At 42.5% G+C, this 21,941-nt stretch overlaps 1 protein-coding gene across 1 annotated transcript; it reads right to left on the bottom strand.

Moving 5' to 3' along the window:
• Positions 1-2,742: 2,742 nt before the first annotated feature.
• On the bottom strand, positions 2,743-18,245 carry LOC140719967 (endogenous retrovirus group 3 member 1 Env polyprotein-like). The gene is made up of 2 exons (XM_073034881.1): positions 17,484-18,245; positions 2,743-5,036 (listed from the first exon to the last, which is right to left on the bottom strand). The coding sequence occupies exon 2, from the start codon at positions 4,742-4,744 to the stop codon at positions 2,963-2,965; it is 1,782 nt and encodes a 593-aa protein (XP_072890982.1). The 5' UTR covers positions 4,745-5,036; positions 17,484-18,245; the 3' UTR covers positions 2,743-2,962.
• Positions 18,246-21,941: the final 3,696 nt, after the last annotated feature.

The raw sequence follows: 21,941 nt of genomic DNA on the forward strand, positions 1-21,941 counted from the left end.
TGCAATTCAGGCACACAAAAACAGCCACACCAACATCCCCAGTTAACTTATCTTTTGATTCATCTGTAAAAATGGTTACTGTATGATAATAACTTTCATTAATATACTCATGAACCAACAGACTCTCAGACAGAACCAAATCCGATTGTGTAACCTAAAATCAACTGAAGTCATTGGAAAAAAGAAGGTGGGGTTACAGAGAAAGCTACAGTGGGACATGTTGTATCATCAAATACACCCATATTCCCAGTGTGATAAGAACCCAGCCACCCAAAACAAAAAACACTCTTCTTGTGATGTCCCCAACCGTCCTCCAGCACACCTTTAACAGGATGATCATTTCCTTGTCCCCCGCAAATTAATCCAGTATGTTGACATCAACTTGAACCTCTGTTACTTTGAGGGCAATTGTCCCATTGCAATCAGTAAAGCCAAAACAGGAGACAACATTACCGCACCAGAACACAATCTTAAAGTCTGTAATTGTATCACATACAAACATTTTTAATTTGAAGATGAAGCTGATCCATAAGCCACACAGACATAATCAAGAACAGATCAAATTAAACAAATATAATTGGTCAACAAAGATCTTCATGTTGCACCCAAAGATACACACATAGATGTCTGAGGAGAGTTAAAGCTCCATTACATTTATCAATTATTTTACTGATAGGTGCTTCCATGTCAGCTTATTATCCATCCACATACTGAGAAATCTTACCACTGACACTTCCTCAAGAGATTAATCATATAATTTAAAATCAAGTGCAAGTCTATCAATGCTGTTTGTAAACCACGTAACGTGTTTTAACGACTGAAAACTTAACATTCTCAACAATCTGTCCACTGTTTGACCTATTAATTGTAAATTTCATTTAATACCTCTAATCTATAAAGCTACGCCATCTGTATATTGTGATTTACCCAGGGTATCCCATTTTCTCATCTCAGAGAAAATATCGTTAATCATAATATTAAATAATGAAGGGCTACAAATACTGCCTTGTGGGATCCCATTCTCTATCTCATAGAAACACAAACATACCATGCCGACCGGTACTTGGACAGTCCATCCAAAAAAAAACTCAGAAAAATTATACAATGTCCCCCTCACTCCCACTTAATCAAAAGTCCTTTCTTCCATATCATTTCCCTTTTCAGTATCAAGAAATACTGCTATTACAACATCTTTATTTAATTGTGCTTTCCGAATATCATCTTCCAAACCTAAAACTGAATCTAACGTCATTTCACCCTTCCAAAATCCACTCTAATAAAACACTTTATCACCATTCTTTCCAAAATATAACTCAAGCGCTTGATTACCATACATTCCATAAGTTTACATAAATGAGACATTCACGATATAGGACCTTAACTAGAAGGATCAAATGGGGATCTGCCAGGTTTTAGAATTGGCACTACTATTTCCATTTTCCATGAGGAAAGTAGATGCACAATTCAAACATTTAATATTTTCACAAAAGAGAATTATATACAATTACAATTTCAAATATCACTCTGTCCAGGGGATACCTGACCTGCATTATTAATAAAATTCTTAAATTCATACAAAGAAATCTCTTCATCAGTGATACTATCATTGCTACAGCTGACTTCCAGCACATCAGGGTATTCACTGAAAAACATATCCCTTCATTGTTTAACTTCTTCACTTAAATTATCCTGATTATGAATCTCAGCAAATGACCCAGCCAGTAACACAACCTTCCCTGTTTCAGTAACAATCATTTTGCCCTCATTAATCAACTCTGGAATATTATGATCCCCACAAATCCCCCCATTTTCTAAATCATATCCCGAACAATTCCAAGTTCGATATCTCTTCCAATATTATCTCCATATAATCTCCAGTAAATCACCTACTTCCTCACAACGGCCTTTGCCCTTTTATTGTTAATAATGTAATTCGGAGACTGATGCACCATCACATAAAAACTCACATTTCTCCCAATTTGCTTCCTGTCCCGTTATAAATCCAAATCCAAACTCATAAAGACAGGAAGTCTGACTGACGTTCACATAAACTAATCACCCTCCGAGTTCCCATTTGAGCGACAGTCTCTACAGCCAATGACAGCAGGGGTCAGTGTTAAGTCTGAGCTACGATAGGCTGGAGGAAATCGGCCCATGGTCAGCCCCTCCTCTTCCGCTCCATCGCCATGGCGGAGATCAGCGAAGAGCTTCTGTCGGTGTGGCCGGCCTCGGCGCCCACAAGGACGGGTGTGATTCCCCTTCCCGCCTCGGTGGGTCTGTTTCGGTGACGTCTGTGGTGGCTGACGAAACATGCTTTGACAGGGAGCGAGCGAGGACCAATGACTACAATTCCCAGAAGGCCCCACTGATGACGTTGTGGTGTTGTTTCGGGGTAAGGTATAAAATCAAAATGGAGGAAAATGTAATGCATTACGTTTTCTGTACTGTGTCGTGCCTTCAATGAAAAATTAAATTGTCAGAAACGAGCCACGCTCCCGAATAATGGCTTCAAGACAAATTCAAGGAAACAAAGTTTATTAACAGTTCTGCAGAGCTGGGCCCCCTCAGAGAAGGGAACCCTGAACCTTACAGGGCAGCAGGTTTTATCCTTCTTCCTTACCACCCCTCCTCCCTGACTCGGGAGGTACACATTGTTTTCCCATTCCATATTTGGAGTAGTTTTTTTACACGTTTCTTTAAAACAATAGTTCATATCTCAGGACTTCAATGATTCCACAAACAGTTAATTTTATCAAGGCTTCTGCATTCATAATTAGATCACACTTGTTTACAGACTTTAACCCAAACATATTTAAATCACAGTTGTCCCTAAACATAATTAAATCATACTTGTCCCTAGACTTTAACCCGGACCTGTCAGAAACGCACATCTTAATTTTGAATCTTACAATAAATACCACCCTTTTTCTTTTTAAGATGTGCGTTTCAGCTAGCATTTCTCTCACTCCCAGGGGGCCCACCACCCTTCCTCCGCCCCCCCTTGAGGGTCAACTTTCTTCTTTAATAGCATAATCTTTAGCTCATTCGTCCCATGTTGGGGTATCGCTACGGCCTGGAGCTGGGATACGTTACGCCTGACCAGTGCCTGTATACAAGGAATCAAGCACGGCAGGATCAAGAGAATCATTAGACCCCCGCCTGCTACAAGGAGAGCGGTGCGCCACCAGCTCCCCCCTAGTAGCCCGTCTAGCCAACTCATGTTCCCCAGGGATCTCCAGGTTTGTACTGGCACGTGGGCCAGTTTCCGAATTTTGTCGGATATTTTTAACACGGCCTTTCCACTGTCGTCTATCTTAAGGCAACAGTTTGTAAGATTGCACTTCCCACATACCCCGCCTTCAGAGGCCAATAGGTAATCCACAGCCAGCCTGTTCTGGTATATTGCTGTTCGCATCTGGCTCTGCTGTTTTGCCAACAGCTCCAATGCCAGTGCCGTTTGATTGGTTATCACTTCCACCACAGCCTGCAGTCTAATAATTCGGTTTAACATGTAGACAGGAGTGCGATACCCCCACGACCCATCCTGGGCCCAGGTCGCTGGCCCATAGTATTCAATGATGCGAGCCGGTGGCCACTCATCACCCCACTCGCCCACCTTTATCTCCCGTGTTTCTCTCCTTAATGAATCAAACAGCTTAATTCCCAGCTTCCGGTCACCCTCCTGAGGCAGGAGGAAGAACTCCGGTCTTATGAGACCCAGGAAGCAAACACCCGCCCAGTCCCACGGTAGTTTGGTATTCGCCTGATTACCGCAGATCCAGAATAACCCCTCCGGGGCAAATCCTCCTTTCTTTGCTTCCTTCCATACTTCCCTGACCCTGGGAACCCCTTCGTACGGATTCGTTCCGTTGCACTTCCAGAATTTAGAGCCGTTTCCTACGGCCTCGCAACTGCCATTCGGTTCTCTGGTTATGTACCATGCTGGCTCCTCTGGCCACCAGGTAACATTACCTTCCCTCTTTGCTAATTTAATGCTTCGGCAGGGACTTTCTCCCACCTTTACTTTCCCCTTTCTTTCAACACATACTTGTCCCTCCGGGTAATTGGTCAATTTCCACCTTTGCTTCTTCCGGTCTGGGACATTTGTCCAATTGTGCGCAAGCAATTCCCACACACTCAAGCTCTCACCCCTCCACGGCCACTGTTCACTCATGTGCGGTCCTCCACAGACCCAACAACCACTCACATTTAGGCTCGTGGCAATCCGAGTCGCTAAGTCTATAAAGAGGTTCTCTTTAACATCGGGGAGGACTATATCTTTCTCTATCTCCTGATATATAGACGGGTCCGTGGAGACCACTGCCGCCTTCCTTTGCTCGCGCTCTTCCGCCTCCTTTTTCTTCTCATCCTGTATTATAATCTCCTTTACCTTATCTGCATGTTCCTTAACCAGTGTAGATGGGATGTCCCACTGCCCTCCCTTGTTTATACACAACCACCGGTCTTTCCTGGGACAGCTGAGACTTCTCATGGTCCCCCCCTGTCCCATGTATCCTTTATTATAGACTTGGTAATAAGGTTTACTATTCTCCCAACATGTTTCTCTCTTGCTTAGATCATAGCATCGATCATTCACATGCGAGTGGGACACAAATGATCCTGCGAACACCCTCTGCCCCACTCGTACCACGGTTCTGCACTTGTCACATTTCCCTTCAATTTCCCCGACATATAGAATCAAATATATTACAGTCAATAATGTTACAGTCCACATAGAGTTCATTTTTGCTGCCTTTTCAGCCTCACCACCAACGGTTCTTCACCGGGAACACAGGTCCACTCAGTGTGGCTTTCGGGCTTCACCGGTCCTTTTACCCTGGATGCGTGTGTCCACCCTTTTTCTTTTGTCCGTACAGCCGCCTCTGTTGTTAGCAGGACCTGGAAAGGGCCTTCCCACTGTGGCTGTAACTTCTCCGGCTTCCAGGTCCTTACCAGAACCCAATCTCCAGGCACGATCTGATGTAAAGCAAAATCGAGCAGCGGAGTCTGGGCCAAGAGACCCTTTTTCCACAGTTCTGCAAAGGAACGGGACAAGGCCAGTAAATTGTTCTCTCTTTCAATCTTTTTATTAATATTTAGAATATTATGAATGAGATACAATTCAAATAATGGTAAGGGATTACAAATATATAGACTCCCATTATACATAAAGTAATACATAAACAATGAATAGAGCATAAGTAAGTTTCCCAAAACATAAACCATATAGTATATATATGAACAAGGTAAGTTTAGATATTTCATAATATATAGTGTAAAAAAGAGAAAAAAAAATCTATCTAAGAAAGTTAGCTAATCTACTAATCTAGTATCAAGAAAAAGAAAAAAAAACAAAGAAGAAAACAAATAAAAAAAACTTTTAAAAAAAGAGAAAAAAAAAGGGCTGTTCATAGTATCTCACGAGTATACATAAACATCAATGACGTCAACTCCGATCCTCTCAACGTACATACGATTAAAGCTGAAAAAAAAAACAATAAGCCCGGCACAGGGCCATTACATCATATGAAAATATTGAATAAATGGTCTCCATATCTTTTCAAATTTAATAGAAGTATCAAATACAGCACTTCTAATTTTTTCTAAATTTAGACATAACATAGTTTGAGAAAGCCAATGAAATACCGTGGGAGGATTAATTTCCTTCCAATTCAACAAAATAAATCTTCTAGCCATCAAAGTGAGAAAAGCAATCATTCGACAGGCGGAAGGAGATAAGTGAAGTAAGTCCATCATCGGTAAACCAAAAATTGCGGTAATAGGATGGGGTTGTAAATCAATGTTCAATACCGCCGAAATAATATCAAAAATATCTTTCCAATAATTTCTCAAAAGTGGACATGACCAAAACATATGAGTTAAAGAAGCGATTTCTAAATGACATCTGTCACAAATAGGGTTTATATGAGAATAAAAATGAGCTAATTTATCCTTGGACATATGGGCCCTATGTACAACCTTAAATTGTAATAATGAATGTTTGGCACATATAGATGATGTATTAACTAATTTAAGAATTCTATCCCAATTCTCAATAGGAATAATAAGATTAAGTTCTCTTTCCCAATCATTTTTGGTCTTATCAAAGGGCACTGAACGTATCTTCATAATTATATTATAAAGTTTTGATATAAGCCCTTTTTGAAAAGGGTTTAATTCAAACAAACTTTCCAAAGTATCTGAAGACAGAGAATTTGGGAACGAAGGAAGTACCGTACTTAAAAAATGCCTAACCTGTGTTATGAAACCAGTAACTGGTTTCACTTACCAGCAAAGATAGATATGTCAGTTGAAGTCCAATGGTACTATTTTCAAAAGTTTTATTAATAAAGTGGCACAAAAATTAAGGTTAATACAAACATTCAGATAACATGCGTCAATACTCAATCTAAAACGCAGGTACATTAATAATCACTCAGAAATAAGCTCTTTCGTTGTCTAGGGTATAATACTGAGTCCAATTGGAAATATAAATAGTCACTCTGCAGTCTGCAGGCTTTTCCCTTTTGGTTTCACGTGTTGGAGAGAGAGAGAGATAAAACGGAAAAACTTGCCGTTTACATCCGTGGAATCAGGGGAGCGATCTTCCCCGTTGTTAGTTAAAAGCGATCTTCCGTTGGTTCCAGCCACAAACCCCGCATTCGGAATTTAACGCACGTGGCTTATTTCAAAATGGCTTCCCGTTCCCATGGGAAGCGGTATCGTGCTTCTTGGTGTCTCCTTGGTGCGTCTGAGGGTCGTCCTCTTTCAGACCCTTCTTTATACTGCCTCACGGGATCTCAGGTGTCAATCAGGTTGCAGGTGATGCAATCTCTCTCTCAACCAGCCCACTTTACCCGAAGGCTTTACAATGTCCCTGCGAGTTGGCACGTCTGCAGTTCCCAGGTGTCTCCTGAGAACAATGCCACAGTCACCAGCTTTTGTCCCAGTGGAATGCGGTATCCAGCACGTTGCTGTCTTTCCATTTCCTGTGTCCATTCAGCCTGTCTCTCTCTCTCTCTTGCTCTCTCTCTCTCTCTCGCAATTCTCACAAAGGAGGGGGCTGGTATCATAACACCTCCCCTCTTAAAAAGGTTTTTACCAGCGGTTAAAACCCAGTGGTACAGTCTTACAGAAATTTTGAATCTAATACAATACAGAAGCTTTTCTTTTCACTACAGAGTAATACAGTTATACATTCAAGTCAGCATCTAAACAGTTAACAAGTACAGTGCCCCTTTAGTTAATATCTGAACATCTTAATATCTTAAAGTCTTGTAGCATCAGACTTCAATTCAATAACCACCTATTCATTTATTGTTTTCAGCAACAAAACTGCGGAGGTGTGATCTTAGCTTAGGTGCATCTACAAAAGTTTATGCGAATACTAATCGTTTCGGTCGGTTTACTTCGCCGGCAGGTCTCCAAAGGTCTGTCTTTATTATTCACAGGCTTTGGCGCAACCCGTAAAACCTGCTTTGCTGTTTAAAAAAAATGGCATCCCCATTAACCGTCACCTCTTTTCTGGCGAGTCCCCCCGTTGGGACTTTGAGTAATTTGGCGTGAACTCCCGCCCGCCTCGTTCATCGGGGCTATTTTTTCAACACCATGCCCCAAACTGTCAAGACCCTTCAGGCTATTTGTTTTTAATTCCAACTCCTCTTTCAGGTAGCATTTCGAATGCAACCTCTTCACACCCCACCCTGGCGTAACAATAGAGTGGGGGGCCCCGCTATTTCCCGACTCACTCTGTGAGCGATCTGCCAGGTTTAAAATTTCTTCCTTCGACTTGGGAACTACAGACTTTCCGTTTCCTTCAATAACAATCCTCATTCCCCCCTTAAATTCGGCATTAACCTTGGCCCCACTCTCGAATACAAACACCGTGGAACTCACACTTCCCACGGTTACCAAGGTTAACCCTTTTCCTACTGAACCAACCCTATCTGATCCACAAAGACGGCCGCCCCGTCCCCCTGAATCAAACACCTCAGACTTCCCCTGAGCTCTGTTACCAGGTTCAGCACCACGTGCGCCCCCATCTTGGACACACTCAAACGGGACATTGGCCCCTTCCAGGCTTTCAATACCCGTACCTTTTTCAAATTCTAACGTCCCCCGATCCTTCCAGTTACTCTCTAGGCAGCCCCCCGTTGGGGAAGGCGCAACCCTGCGAGCTGAAACAACCTCCTCGGCCATGTCAGCTGACTTCTCCACAGCAAGGATACCCTTCCTCTCTAAGACTGCCCTCATTTCACTCTCGGGACCATCGAGAACACCTTTAGAACTCTGAACTTCTTCAAACAATTCTGCCAAACCAGACAGATTAACCATGTCCAACTCTGGACATTTTAACAACTTTATCCGTTTCTCAACTTTAGTTCCTACCTCTAGGACCTTTCTCTTCACTAAGGGCAGGGCTATTTCCTCTCCCTTACCCCCTTTTACTTTACTGCTTTCTGTTTTACCACCCTCGGAACCCTCATGGTACAGGGTCGGTAAAAACATCTTGGCCAGATTACTGCTGGCCCGATTTAAACTGCTCACTGCTTTTCTGGACAGGCTGCGTGTGACCGCGCATGCGCGATAGCTTTGGGACTCTAGGGGCGGGGCCACCGCACTCGCCGGTCGGCGGGTCGGCATCATGGCTGCCCAAATCCTCCCTCCTGCTAACACACTTTGTAACAACGCGACCCACTGCTCTTGTGGCCACTTCTGGTTCACTGCCACCGTTTCAAAAAACAAGAAATAACTATCAACATCCGTCTCTTCGAACGGAGGTACTACTTTCAGCTCCCGACTAACATTAAACCGCTCTCTCCTTAGCTCCTCCCTCTCTCTTTCTCTCCCCGCTGCCGCTCTCTCGGCTGCTGCTAACTCTCTGATCCGAATTTCATGCTGTCTTTGCCTCTCAGCGTGATCCTGCTCGTTTTCCATCTCTAACCCCTTCGCCAAATTTAACAAGTCTGATTTGGTGCTCATAAATTCACACACGTCCATCTTTGCTGGTTTTTCTGTCTGGCTACCTGCGTACCAGATCCAAATTATTTTTTTTTTTTGACTTACAATCCCGATTGACTGACCTCCCCCTTTTTGGTGTCAAATCCCGAGACGAGAACCCCACTTGTTACGAAACCAGTAACTGGTTTCACTTACCAGCAAAGATAGATATGTCAGTTGAAGTCCAATGGTACTATTTTCAAAAGTTTTATTAATAAAGGGGCACAAAAATTAAGGTTAATACAAACATTCAGATAACATGCGTCAATACTCAATCTAAAACGCAGGTACATTAATAATCACTCAGAAATAAGCTCTTTCGTTGTCTAGGGTATAATACTGAGTCCAATTGGAAATATAAATAGTCACTCTGCAGTCTGCAGGCTTTTCCCTTTTGGTTTCACGTGTTGGAGAGAGAGAGAGATAAAACGGAAAAACTTGCCGTTTACATTCGTGGAATCAGGGGAGCGATCTTCCCCGTTGTTAGTTAAAAGCGATCTTCCGTTGGTTCCAGCCACAAACCCCGCATTCGGAATTTAACGCACGTGGCTTATTTCAAAATGGCTTCCCGTTCCCATGGGAAGCGGTATCGTGCTTCTTGGTGTCTCCTTGGTGCATCTGAGGGTCGTCCTCTTTCAGACCCTTCTTTATACTGCCTCACGGGATCTCAGGTGTCAATCAGGTTGCAGGTGATGCAATCTCTCTCTCAACCAGCCCACTTTACCCGAGGGCTTTACAATGTCCCTGCGAGTTGGCACGTCTGCAGTTCCCAGGTGTCTCCTGAGAACAATGCCACAGTCACCAGCTTTTGTCCCAGTGGAATGCGGTATCCAGCACGTTGCTGTCTTTCCATTTCCTGTGTCCATTCAGCCTGTCTCTCTCTCTCTCTCTTGCTCTCTCTCTCTCTCTCGCAATTCTCACAAAGGAGGGGGCTGGTATCATAACACCTGTAAGTATCTAAAAAAATGAGATCTAGGCAAATTATATTTATTAGCTAGTTGCTCAAAGGACATAAAACAGTTGTCCAAAAATAAGTCGGAAAATCTTAATAATCCCTTAGTTTTCCAAGCCAAAAAAGCATGATCTATAATTGAGGGATGGAAAAAGCAATTAGATACAATAGGACTATTTAACATGAATTGCGTCAACCCGAAAAATTTCCGAAATTGAAACCATATACGTAAGGTATATTTAACTATCGGGTTGTCAATTCGCTTCGGCAATTTAGAAAGAGCAAAAGGGAGAGATGTCCCTAAGATAGAACCCAGAGCATAAGCAGAAACCGATTTGGTTTCCAAACTCACCCAATGAGGGCCAAAAGGACCATCCCATTCTTTCAACCAACATATCAAATATCTAATATTAACTGCCCAATAATAAAATCTGAAATTGGGTAATGCCAACCCACCATCCTTCTTTGTCTTCTGTAAGTATATTTTACCTAACCTGGGATTTTTATTCTGCCATATATATGAAGAAATTTTTGAATCAACATTAGTAAAAAAGGATTTCGGAATAAAAATTGGTACCGCTTGAAAAACATATAAAAATTTAGGTAAAATAACCATCTTAATAGCATTAATCCTACCTATCAGAGATAAAGATAATGGTGACCACTTAGTAAACAAACCTTTAATCTGATCAATTAAGGGTAAAAAATTAAACCGAAATAATTCTTTATGGTTTTTGGTAATTTTAATCCCTAAATAAGTAAAAGAATCGTTAGCTAATTTAAAAGGTAAAATACCATAATTTGGGACCTGTCTATTCAAAGGAAACAATTCACTCTTATTAAGATTTAACTTATACCCAGAAAACTCACTAAATTGAGCCAACAATGATAAGACTGCTGGAATAGATTTCTCAGGATTAGAGATGAATAATAATAAATCGTCTGCATATAAAGATACCTTATGAATATCTGTTCCACGATTAATACCCAAAATATCCTGTGATTCTCTGATGGCAATAGCCAAAGGTTCTAAGGCGATGTTAAATAGTAATGGACTAAGAGGACAACCTTGTCTAGTGCCCCGAAATAAACGAAAAAATGGAGATCTTTGATTATTAGTAAACACCGAGGCTACTGGAGTTTGATATATCAGTTTAATCCAAGAAATGAAGGTCGGACTAAAATTAAACTTCTCCAACACATAAAATAAGTAGGGCCATTCAACTCTATCAAATGCTTTTTCCGCATCTAATGATATAACACATTCTGAAGTATTATGTGAAGGAGTATAAACAATATTCAATAATCTCCTAACATTGAAAAAAGAATAGCGATTTTTAATAAAACCGGTTTGGTCTTCCGAAATAATTTGGGGTAATACCTTCTCCAACCTAGAAGCCAGCAACTTGGAAAAAATCTTAGAATCCACATTCAATAAAGATATTGGTCTGTAGGATGCACAATCAGTAGGGTCTTTATCTTTCTTCAGTATTAAAGAAATGGAAGCTCTATAAAAAGATTGTGGCAACTTCCCCAATCTAATTGCTTCTTCAAACACCTTGCATAGCCAAGGAGATAGAGTATCAGAAAAACATTTAAAAAATTCTACTGTATACCCATCTGGACCTGGTGCTTTCCCAGAATTCATTGAGGAAATAACCCCTTTAATTTCCGCATCCGTAAACGGAGTATCTATTACTGAAATATCATCAGATGATAGTTTTGGAAAATTCAATTTCCCGAGAAAATCACACATGGTATTATGATCCTGAGGGAATTCAGATTTATACAGGGAGGTATAAAAGTCTTGAAAAGACTTATTTATGTCATCATGGTTAACTGTCAAATCCCCATTCTGCTGTCGAACCTTAGTAATCTGGCGTTTAACTGAAACATTCTTCAGCTGACTAGCTAACAGTTTTCCCGATTTATCACTATGTATATAGAAATCAGATTTGGTTTTCATTAATTGATTTTCTATCGGAGATGTAAGTAATAAACTATGTTCCATTTGAAGTTCAACCCTTTGTTTATAAAGTTCTATGCTAGGAGTAGTCGAATATTTCTTGTCAATCTCTTTAATTTTATCAACCAGTAAAAAAGTTTCCTTCTTAATGCGTTTTCTCAGACCAGCAGAATACGAGATAATCTGTCCACGTATATACGCTTTTAAAGTGTCCCAAAGTGTTCCGCATGTGATATCCTCCGTGGAATTAGTTGAAAAGAAGAAATCAATCTGTTCCTTCATAAATTTAATAAAGTCCGGTTCTTGCAATAAGGTAGAGTCAAATCGCCATTGTCTAGCATTTAAAGCTGTATCCGTAAAATTAATAGAAAGTTTTAATGGAGCATGGTCAGAAATAGCTATAATATCATAATTACAACCAATTACCGATGGAATAAAACAAGAGTCAATAAAAAAATAATCAATTCTCGAATAGGAGTGATAAACATGTGAGAAAAAAGAAAACTCTTTGTCATTAGGATGACGAAATCTCCAAATATCAAAAACTCCATTATCAGTCAAAAAGGAGTTAATACAAGTGGCCGACTTATTGGGTAGAGTCTGAATAGTTGTAGATTTGTCCATCAAAGGAATTAAACAACAATTAAAGTCACCACCCATTATTAACTTATATTCATTTAAATTAGGTAAAGAAGTAAATAAGGACTTAAAAAAGTCAGGACAATCCACATTCGGGGCATAAACATTAACCATAGCAACCTTTTTATTACCGAGTAAACCCGTAATTAACAAAAATCTACCATTCGGATCCGAAAGGATATCGTGTTGAACAAATGTAATAGAGGAGTCAATAAAAATTGAAACTCCCTTAACTTTGGCATTCGAATTCGAATGATACTGTTGACCCCGCCAAGACCTAAAAAAGCGATATTTGTCCTCCTTCCTCACATGAGTTTCTTGTACAAAGATAATATGAGCATTAAGTCTTTGGAATACTTTGAAAATCTTCTTTCGTTTAATCGGATGGTTTAATCCATTAGTATTCCAAGACACAAAGTTAATGGTTTGAACCATGTTTCTAAAGTCATCCCTTTGATATATAAAGGGTTAACCATGTTATAAACTCATGCATCCGGAAGAGGGACAAAAATAAAGAGCGGACCCGGAAGTGACGACATCGTAGACATATTTGTAGTTCATGAACAGCCCAAGTAAAAAAACTAAAACAAATTGATAAGAAAAAAATTAAAAAAGAAAACAGACCAACCCCCACCCCCACATGAAAAAGAAAAAAAGCCAAAATATGGCTAGAAAAAAGAAAAAGTGAAACTAACTCTACCCCCATATCAGCGGCAGACCACTCCGTGTTTAACGGATATATATAAAAAACCACCCGAACTTTAAGAATTATGATCGCAGTACTAAAAACTGCGCTTCTTAATATGCTGAGTTGTAAAGAAAAAGGGAAAAAAATCATTAAAAGTTTATAAATCGGGTTATAATCCAAACAAATCAAGAAGTATTTAAACTATGATAAGCGATGCATTATAGGAAGAAGACGAAAAAAGAAACAATAACGCCATCTTAAACTAAACCAATACTTTACAAAAAACCATTATCTTGATATTAAACAAAAAATTCACTTCGAAAGGTTAAAAATATACCTTCAAGGGAACAAAAATAATAGACAAAAATATAATATAGTAGTTAAAGTGTATAAGACAGAGCGATTAATATAACGAAAACACACTTTAACTTAAATATGAAGTATAGGATAAACCTACACCAATAACCAGAGACTAACCCTGGTTTAAAAAAATCAAAAACCATCTTTCACGATCAGAATCACTCATTTACTGGAGAGTAGTAACTGTATCAGTAGGGAAGTTCTCTTCCAAATACGTTTTCGCTTCAAAGGTAGACAAAAATACTTTACGCGGAGCATTCGGGGGGGAGATCCTGAGCTTCGCCGGGTATAAGAGCGCAGGTTTTAGATTTTTCTCATAACATTCAGACATCAGAGGTTTAAAAAGCAGCCTTTTTCTCATGATTTCTGGGCTGAAATCCTGGACCAAGCGAAAACAATAATCACGAAATTTAATCATCCCAGCCCTTCGAGCTTCACGAATGAGTTGTTCTTTATCGTGTACATAATGAAATCGGACGATTACCACCGGGGGCTTATCTGAAACCGTCGGTGATCGACTCCAAATTCTATGTGCTCGGTCAAGTAGCGGAGGGTTTACTGGAAAAACCGACGGAAACGCATCTTTTAGAAATTGAGCAAAGTATTTCGAAGGATCGCCTTGTTCTATGCCGTCTGGGAGACCAAGTATGCGTAGGTTCTGTCTTCTGGACCGATTCTCCAAATCGACACTCTTGGCTTTAAGTGTCTCCACCAATTTAATAGTCGAAATTAAATCCTGTTGCAATTTTTCAATTGTCAAATCTCGTTTCCGCGCTTCCTCTTGCAGCAATGAGATAAGCGCTTGCTGCTGGTTAATTACTGAATCCGTCTTAACCATATAATCTTGAAAAACCTTTATGTCTCGTTGAAAAGCCTGACGTTGTTCCTCAAATTTTTTATCCAAAAGCTCCATAAGCAGTTCATAAGTTAACTCAGTGCGTTGAGGTTGAGCTGGCTTCTTTCCATTACCGTTCGGGTTTCGCCCCGGTTCTCGTCCTTTGGATCTAAGAGCCATTTCTGTTTGCATATCTTCCAAAATTCACGATAAAATCTTAACAATAAGCCCGAGAAAGTAGCAAAAGTCTTTTGGTGTAGGTAACAATAAGTTGAATAAGGGTGATCAAAGGTTAAAATAAGTAAAGATTATGGAGCGGATCTGAAACAGTACTCACTCTATGAGCGTCTCCCGCTGACTCTCCAAATTGTTCTTTACAAATAAATCACCCCCCTGTAGTGTGGGATACCCCTCTATTTTATTCCAATATGGCAGTCCAAAGAGCATCTCATAAGGAGATATTCCTATATCCTTGCGGGGTGCAGTTCGTATTCTCAGGAGAACGATCGGCAAACACTTGGTCCATGGTAGCTTGGTTTCCAACATCAACTTGGTTAGCTGTGCCTTTAGGGTGCTGTTCATTCGTTCTACTCTTCCCGAACTCTGGGGATGCCACGGGGTATGGTACTTCCATTCGAAATCAAGTGCATTGCAAATTAACTGGTGCGTATCTCCTTCTTGGTACGTGGTAGTGACATTCCTGTTATTCCAGCTATCCTTTCTGGGGTAATGCATCGCTGTCCTTTACTGACCCGGTGTCCCAGGTACCTTACTTCCTTTTCTACAAATTGTAACTTTTTCTTTGAGACCCGTAGCCCCTGCTTCCCCAGGAAGTTCAGTAGTCTGATGGTGTCTTCCTGCACCCCTTCCTGTGTTGGCCCGGATAGTAATAGATCGTCCACATACTGTAGCAGTTGGCTCTCTGGAGCACATTGGAATTCTGCTAGTACTTGCTCCAAGACCTGCCCAAATAGGTTAGGTGATTCGGTGAACCCCTGTGGCAGGACCGTCCACCGGAGTTGTCTTTTCCGCCCCGTCGTAGGATTTTCCCATTCGAACGCAAACATGTCACGACTGCTCTCTTCTAGCAGGCAACTCCAGAAGGCATCTTTTAGATCTATTACACTGAACCATTCATGGTCAGGGGAGATCTTACTCATCAGTGTGTAAGGGTTGGGCACTACCGGGTATCGGGTCTGGACAACTGCATTTAGACCCCGCAGGTCTTGTACCATCCGATAAGTCCCATCTGGCTTTCGCACCGGGAGTATTGGGGTATTATACGGTGACATACATTCCTCCAGTAGTCCGTCAGCGATCCGTCCTTCAATCACCGGCTGCAGCCCTTTTCTTCCCTCCATCGCGATGGGATACTGCTTCCTCCTCACTGGGCGACCATCCGGTAGCAAGGTGATCTGCAAAGGGCTGATGTTCAATCCTCCCCTGTTTCCCTCTCTATACCATACCTCGGGCTCTATTTTCTGATCGTCCTCTTCTTTTAATGCGAATAATTTTACTATTATTTCTCCATTGCTTGGCACGGTTCCAATACCCAATTGAACTTGCAGATCCCTTCCTAATAGGTTAAACCCCGCCGAGGGTGGCAGGAGAAGGTCTTGCCTTGTTGCCCTATCTTCATATCCGACTTCCACGTTGTCCACAATGGGCACTTGTATTGTCTTTCCTCCGATACCGGATACCCCCATTACTTTTGTTCCTGTCCGGGCGCCGGGGGGTATCTGGATTACGCTAGATCTTTCGGCACCCGAATCTATCATAAAGGTTGTATCTGACCCTTGGGGACTTACTTTTAAATTTACCAGGGGTTCCTGCCGATAATTCATCCCCAAGGGGTGGAACCCCCGACCTCCCTAGTCTTCGTCTTCCATTATGGCATACGAGCGCACCTCCCGTCGGTATTTGGGGCACTCGCGCCTGAAGTGTCCCTCCTCGTTGCAGTGAAAACATCTAGAGATCCTCTTGGGTTCCCTACTTCGGTTTTGGCTACCGCTTCGTCCCGGCCAGGGTTCTCTTCTTTCTCTTTTGTCTGCGGTCACCTGTTGGACCGTCTGGACCATTATCCTGACTGCTTTCTTCTGCTTCTCTTCATCCCTTCTTACAAACACTTTCTGTGCCTCCCTAAGTAGTTCACTTAAGGGTTTAGTATTTCAATCTTCTAGTTTTTCCAGTTTTTTCTTATATCTGGCCATGCTTTTGATACAAATTCAACACGAATCAGCTGTTGGCCAACCTCCGTCTCAGGGTCTTCGATTTGCGGAGCGGTAGGGGGTACATATGGGGGCGGCAGGTGCTCGAGCACCTCCCATGTATTCTTTTTCTGTCCCCCTTCATTTATCGTTTTCAATTTATAACTATTTGTCGTTGGTAACCAGCATAGGGCATAATCACTTTCTTCGGGTTTAACGTTAGGTTTTGAATTCACGTACAGATTAAGGGCTTGTTGTACCCAATCCTCGCTAGACCCGAACTTAGGCCACCACACAGCTGACCCTTGGATCGGCTGGCGGGACCAGAATTCACAGTACTGTATCATTTTTCTCTTTGACTTCCCTTTTTGCCTCCCGTAATCCCAATTTTCTAGCATCCGTCCCAACGGACTATCAGGGGGTACCCCGGCATATTTTTCATCATTGGCGCCTGGATTTCCTTTACCCTTGTCTCTCTTAGACCCCTTATTCCCCATCTCGAGGACTTGCCCGGTTCCAATCCACCCGCAGGCACCCCGTAATTCCACGATTCTCGTGCACTACGTCTCTGCAGGAATTTAATTTGAATGTGACCCACCTAGCTCGGTCACTCCTGTCCAATTCCGGAACCTGTATTACTGCGATCGCCCAGGAATCCACACGCAGGCTACCCCGTGGTTCCACAATTCTCATGCACTACGTCTCTGCAGGATTCACCTGCAGGGTAACCCCGTAGTTCCACAATTCTCGTGCACCACGTCTCTGCAGGATCCACCTTCAGGGTAACCCTGTAGTTCCACAATTCTCGTGTACCACGTCACTGCAGGATCTCTTACCTGGGTCCTGTGCACAGAAATTACTCGATCGCTCACTGTCTCAACTGCCTCGACAACCCCTCTTTGTTTCCTTGAGTCCGCCGGATATCACTCGCTCAAGCCGTGCGGGGCGACGAGCAAGGAATCAGGGACTGCCGAACTCGGCAGGGTGCACCTTCTCCGATGTCCTTCCTTGCCCCTCTCATGGCTGGAGTGTGGATCCCGGACGAGTGCCCCAAGTTGTCAGAAACGTGCCACGCTCCCGAATAATGGCTTCAAGACAAATTCAAGGAAACAAAGTTTATTAACAGTTCTGCAGAGCTGGGCCCCCTCAGAGAAGGGAACCCTGAACCTTACAGGGCAGCAGGTTTTATCCTTCTTCCTTACCACCCCTCCTCCCTGACTCGGGAGGTACATAGTCTTATCCCATTCCATATTTGGAGTTGTTTTTTTACACGTTTCTGTAAAACAATAGTCCATATCTCAGGACTTCAATGATTCCACAAACAGTTAATTTTATCAAGGCTTCTGCATTCATAATTAGATCACACTTGTTTACAGACTTTAACCCAAACATATTTAAATCACAGTTGTCCCTAAACATAATTAAATCATACTTGTCCCTAGACATAATTAAATCATACTTGTCCCTAGACTTTAACCCGGACCTGTCAGAAACGCACATCTTAATTTTGAATCTTACATAAATTAAAAGAGAGATTCCAGCGAGGAATAGACAGAACATAGAACAATACTGCACGGTACAGGCCGTTCGGCCCACAATGTTGTGCCGACCCTTAAACTCTGCCTCCCTCAGCTTAAATTCCTCCATATACCTGTCTAGTAGTCTCTTAAACTTCACTAGTGTATCTGCCTCCACCACTGACTCGGGCAGTGCATTCCACGCACCAACCACTCTCTGAGTATAAAATCTTCCTCTAATATCCCCCTTGAACTTCCCTCCCCTTACCTATAAACCATGTCCTCTTGTATTGAGCACTGGTGCCCTGGGGAAGAGGCGCTGGCTGTCCACTCTATCTATTCCCTTTAATATCAACTATACCTCTATCATTTCTCATCTCATCCTCCTTCTCTCCAGAGAGTAAAGCCCTAGCTCCCTTATTCTCTGATCATAATCCATACTCTCTAAACCAGGCAGCATTCTGGTAAATCTCCTCTGTACCCTTTCCAATGCTTCCACATCCTTCTTATAGTGAGGTGACCAGAACTGGACAGAGTACTCCCAAGTCTGGCCCAACCAGAGTTTTATAGAGCTGCATCATTACATCGCGACACTTAAACTCTATCCCTCGACTTATGAAAGCTAACACCCCATAAGCTTTCTTAACTACTCTGTCTACCTGTGAGGCAACTTTCAGGGATCTGTGGACATGTAGCCCCAGATCCCTCTGCTCCTCCACACTTCCAAGTATCCTGCCATTTACTTTGTACTCTGCCTTGGAGTTTGTCCTTCTAAAGTGTACCACCTCACACTTCTCGAGGGTGAACTCTATCTGCCACTTCTCAGCCCACTCCTGCGTCCTATCAATGTCTCTCTGCAATCTTTGACAATCCTCTGCACTATCCACAACACCACCAACCTTTGTGTCTTCTGCAAACTTGCCAGCCGATCCTTCTTCTCCCACATCCAGGTCGTTAATGAAAATCACGAAAAGTAGGGGTCCCAGAACTGATCCTTGTGGGTCACCACAAGTCACAACCCTCCAATCCGAATGTACTCCCTCCAGCACAACTCTCTGCTTTCTGCAGGCAAGCCAATTCTGAATCCACCTGGTCAAACATCCCTGGATCCGATGCCTTCTGACTTTCTGAATAAGCCTACCATGTGGAACCTTATCAAATGCATTACTAAAATCCATGTAGATTACATCCACTCCACTACCCTGATCTATGTGCCTGGTCACCTCCTAAAAGAACTCCATCAGGCTTGTTAGACACGATCTTCCCTTAAGAAAGCCATGCTGACTGTCACTGATCAGACCATGATTCTATAAATGCCAATAGATCCTATCTTTGTGAATCTTTTCCAACAGCTTTCCCACCACGGATGTAAGGCTCAATGGTCTATAATTATCCAGACTATCCCTACTACCCTTTTTGAACAAGGGGACAACAATCGCCTCCCTCCAATCGATGTTAAAGCTATATTTCTCCTAACCTGTACATAGGTAATTGTACCCCAACACGGCAGGACTGTGGGCTTAGTTGGACCCCACTTGGGAGTCCTGTGTTCAGTTCTGGTGGCTTCACTACAGGAAGGATGTGGATACTATAGAGAGTGGAGAGTAGATTTACAAGGATGTTGCTCTTGGATTGGAGAGCATGCCTTATGAGAATAGATTGAGTGAACTTGGCCTTTCCTTCTTGGAGCGACGGAGGATGAGAGGTGACCTGATAGAGATGTATAAGATGATGAGAGGCTTTGACCATGTGGATAGCCAGAGACATTTTCCCAGGCTTGAAGTGACTAACACGAGGGACGTAGTTTTAAGCTGCTTGGAAGTCGGTACTGAGGGAGTGTCAGGGGTAAGTTTCTTACACAGAGAGTGGTGGGGGCATGGAATGCACTGCCTGCAGCGATGGTGGAGGTGGATACAATAGGATATTTTAAGAGACTCTTCGATAGGTTCATGGAGCTTAGAAACATAGAGCGATATACGATCAGGAAATCCTAGGCAGTCTCTAGAGTAGGTTACATGGTCGGTACAACATTGTGGGCTGAAGAGCCTGTAATGTGCTGTAGATTTCTGTGTTCTGTGTCAAAGGCAGGCAGAGAGATTAGTTTAAATGGACAGGAGGACAGCATGGAAAGGTTGGGCCGAAGGGCCTGTGTTAGTGCCGTAAGGGAGGGTTCTGTCCCAACCATCGACTCTATTCCCCTCAACAGATGCTGCCTGACTTGACAATGTTCTTGAAAAGTTACATTCAGTTCCGCTTAACATTCTGTATAAAGGATGTTTTGTGCTGCAAGAGTGCAGAGGAGATTCATCATGATTGAGGGGGCTTCTGTTCATAAGTCCATAAGGCATAGGAACAGAATTACCGTAGGCCATTCAGCCCATTGAGTCAGCCACCTTTCCATCATGGCTGATCCCAGATCGCACTCAATTCCAGATATCTGACCTCCCGCCATATCCTTTTATTCCCTGTCTGTTCAGGAAACGATCAACTTCCGCCTTGAATATACCCATACACTCGGCCTCCACCGCAGTCTGTGGCAGAGCATTCCACAGATCCAATACACCTTGGCTAATAAAAAAAATAAGCTGCTTAACTCTGTTTGAAAAGGTGGCCCCTCGACTTTGTGGCTGTGCCCCACCATAGGAAATACTTTCTCCACATCCACCTTATCCAGTCCTTTCAACGTTCAGTAGGTTTCAATGAGATGCCCCCGTATTTTTCTGAGTTCCAGTGAGCACAGGGTCAAAGCTGCCAAGTGCTCCTCATATTTTAACCCCATCATTCCCAAAATCATCTTTCTGAACTTCCTCTGGACTCTCTCCAATGACAACACATCCTGTCTGAGATATGGGGCCTAACACTGTTGACAATACTCCAAGTGTGGCCTGACTAGTGTCTTATAAAGCCTCAGCATTATCTCTTTGCTGTTATATTCATGGGGCGAGATTGGACTGTGTTGTTCTACAGGGGATCTTGGAATCCGAGTTCATAACTCCCAGATAGTGGTTCCAGTGTCAGACAGTTATGTTGCAGTTGTATAAATCTCTAGTTTAATCACATCTGGGGAATTGCATTCGAATGCAGGAATAATGCGGAGGTTTTGGATGGTGAGTGGAAGAGGCTTAACAGGATGCTGCCTGGATAAAGTGAGACCGGACAATCTCGGGGAATTTTCTCCGGAGTGGCAGAGGCTGAGGGAGGTCTGACAGACGTTTACAGGAACGTGAGAGACACAGACAGAGTGGACAGCCAGGATTTTTTCTCTAAGGTGGAAATGTCCAATGCCAGTGGGCATGCACTTCAGGAGAAAGGGGGAACACATCCTCATTGGTCATTTTTGCACTATTGAAGTATTTTGTAATTTAGTGTAATTTTGTATCTTTTCTCTGCAGAGCTGCTGTTGAAAAAAAAATTAGAAAAGACAATGATGTTAAAAACCTGACTCAGGATGTTTAAAGGAGATTTGCGTTTCAAGTTTTGTTTTTGATTCCCATAGTGGTGGGTGTCTGGAGTGAATATCGGGTGGTGGTGGAGGCAGATGTGAAAGATGCTATTAGATACCACGTGAATGTGAGGAGGATGGAGGGATGTGTTCCTTGTGTCGGCAGAAGGGATTGGTTTAGTCAGGCATGAAGTGACCAGTTCAATTGGTTCAGAACAACACAGTGAGCAGAAGGGCCTGTTCAAGGACAAGTACAGCAAGCCGAGCAGGTAAACTGGATAAAGTGATCCCACTCAGAGAACAGACTGTGACGTCAGTGGATATATGCCGGCATC

This window comes from Hemitrygon akajei, unplaced genomic scaffold, assembly GCF_048418815.1.
Source record: "Hemitrygon akajei unplaced genomic scaffold, sHemAka1.3 Scf000034, whole genome shotgun sequence".
NCBI lineage: Eukaryota > Metazoa > Chordata > Chondrichthyes > Myliobatiformes > Dasyatidae > Hemitrygon > Hemitrygon akajei.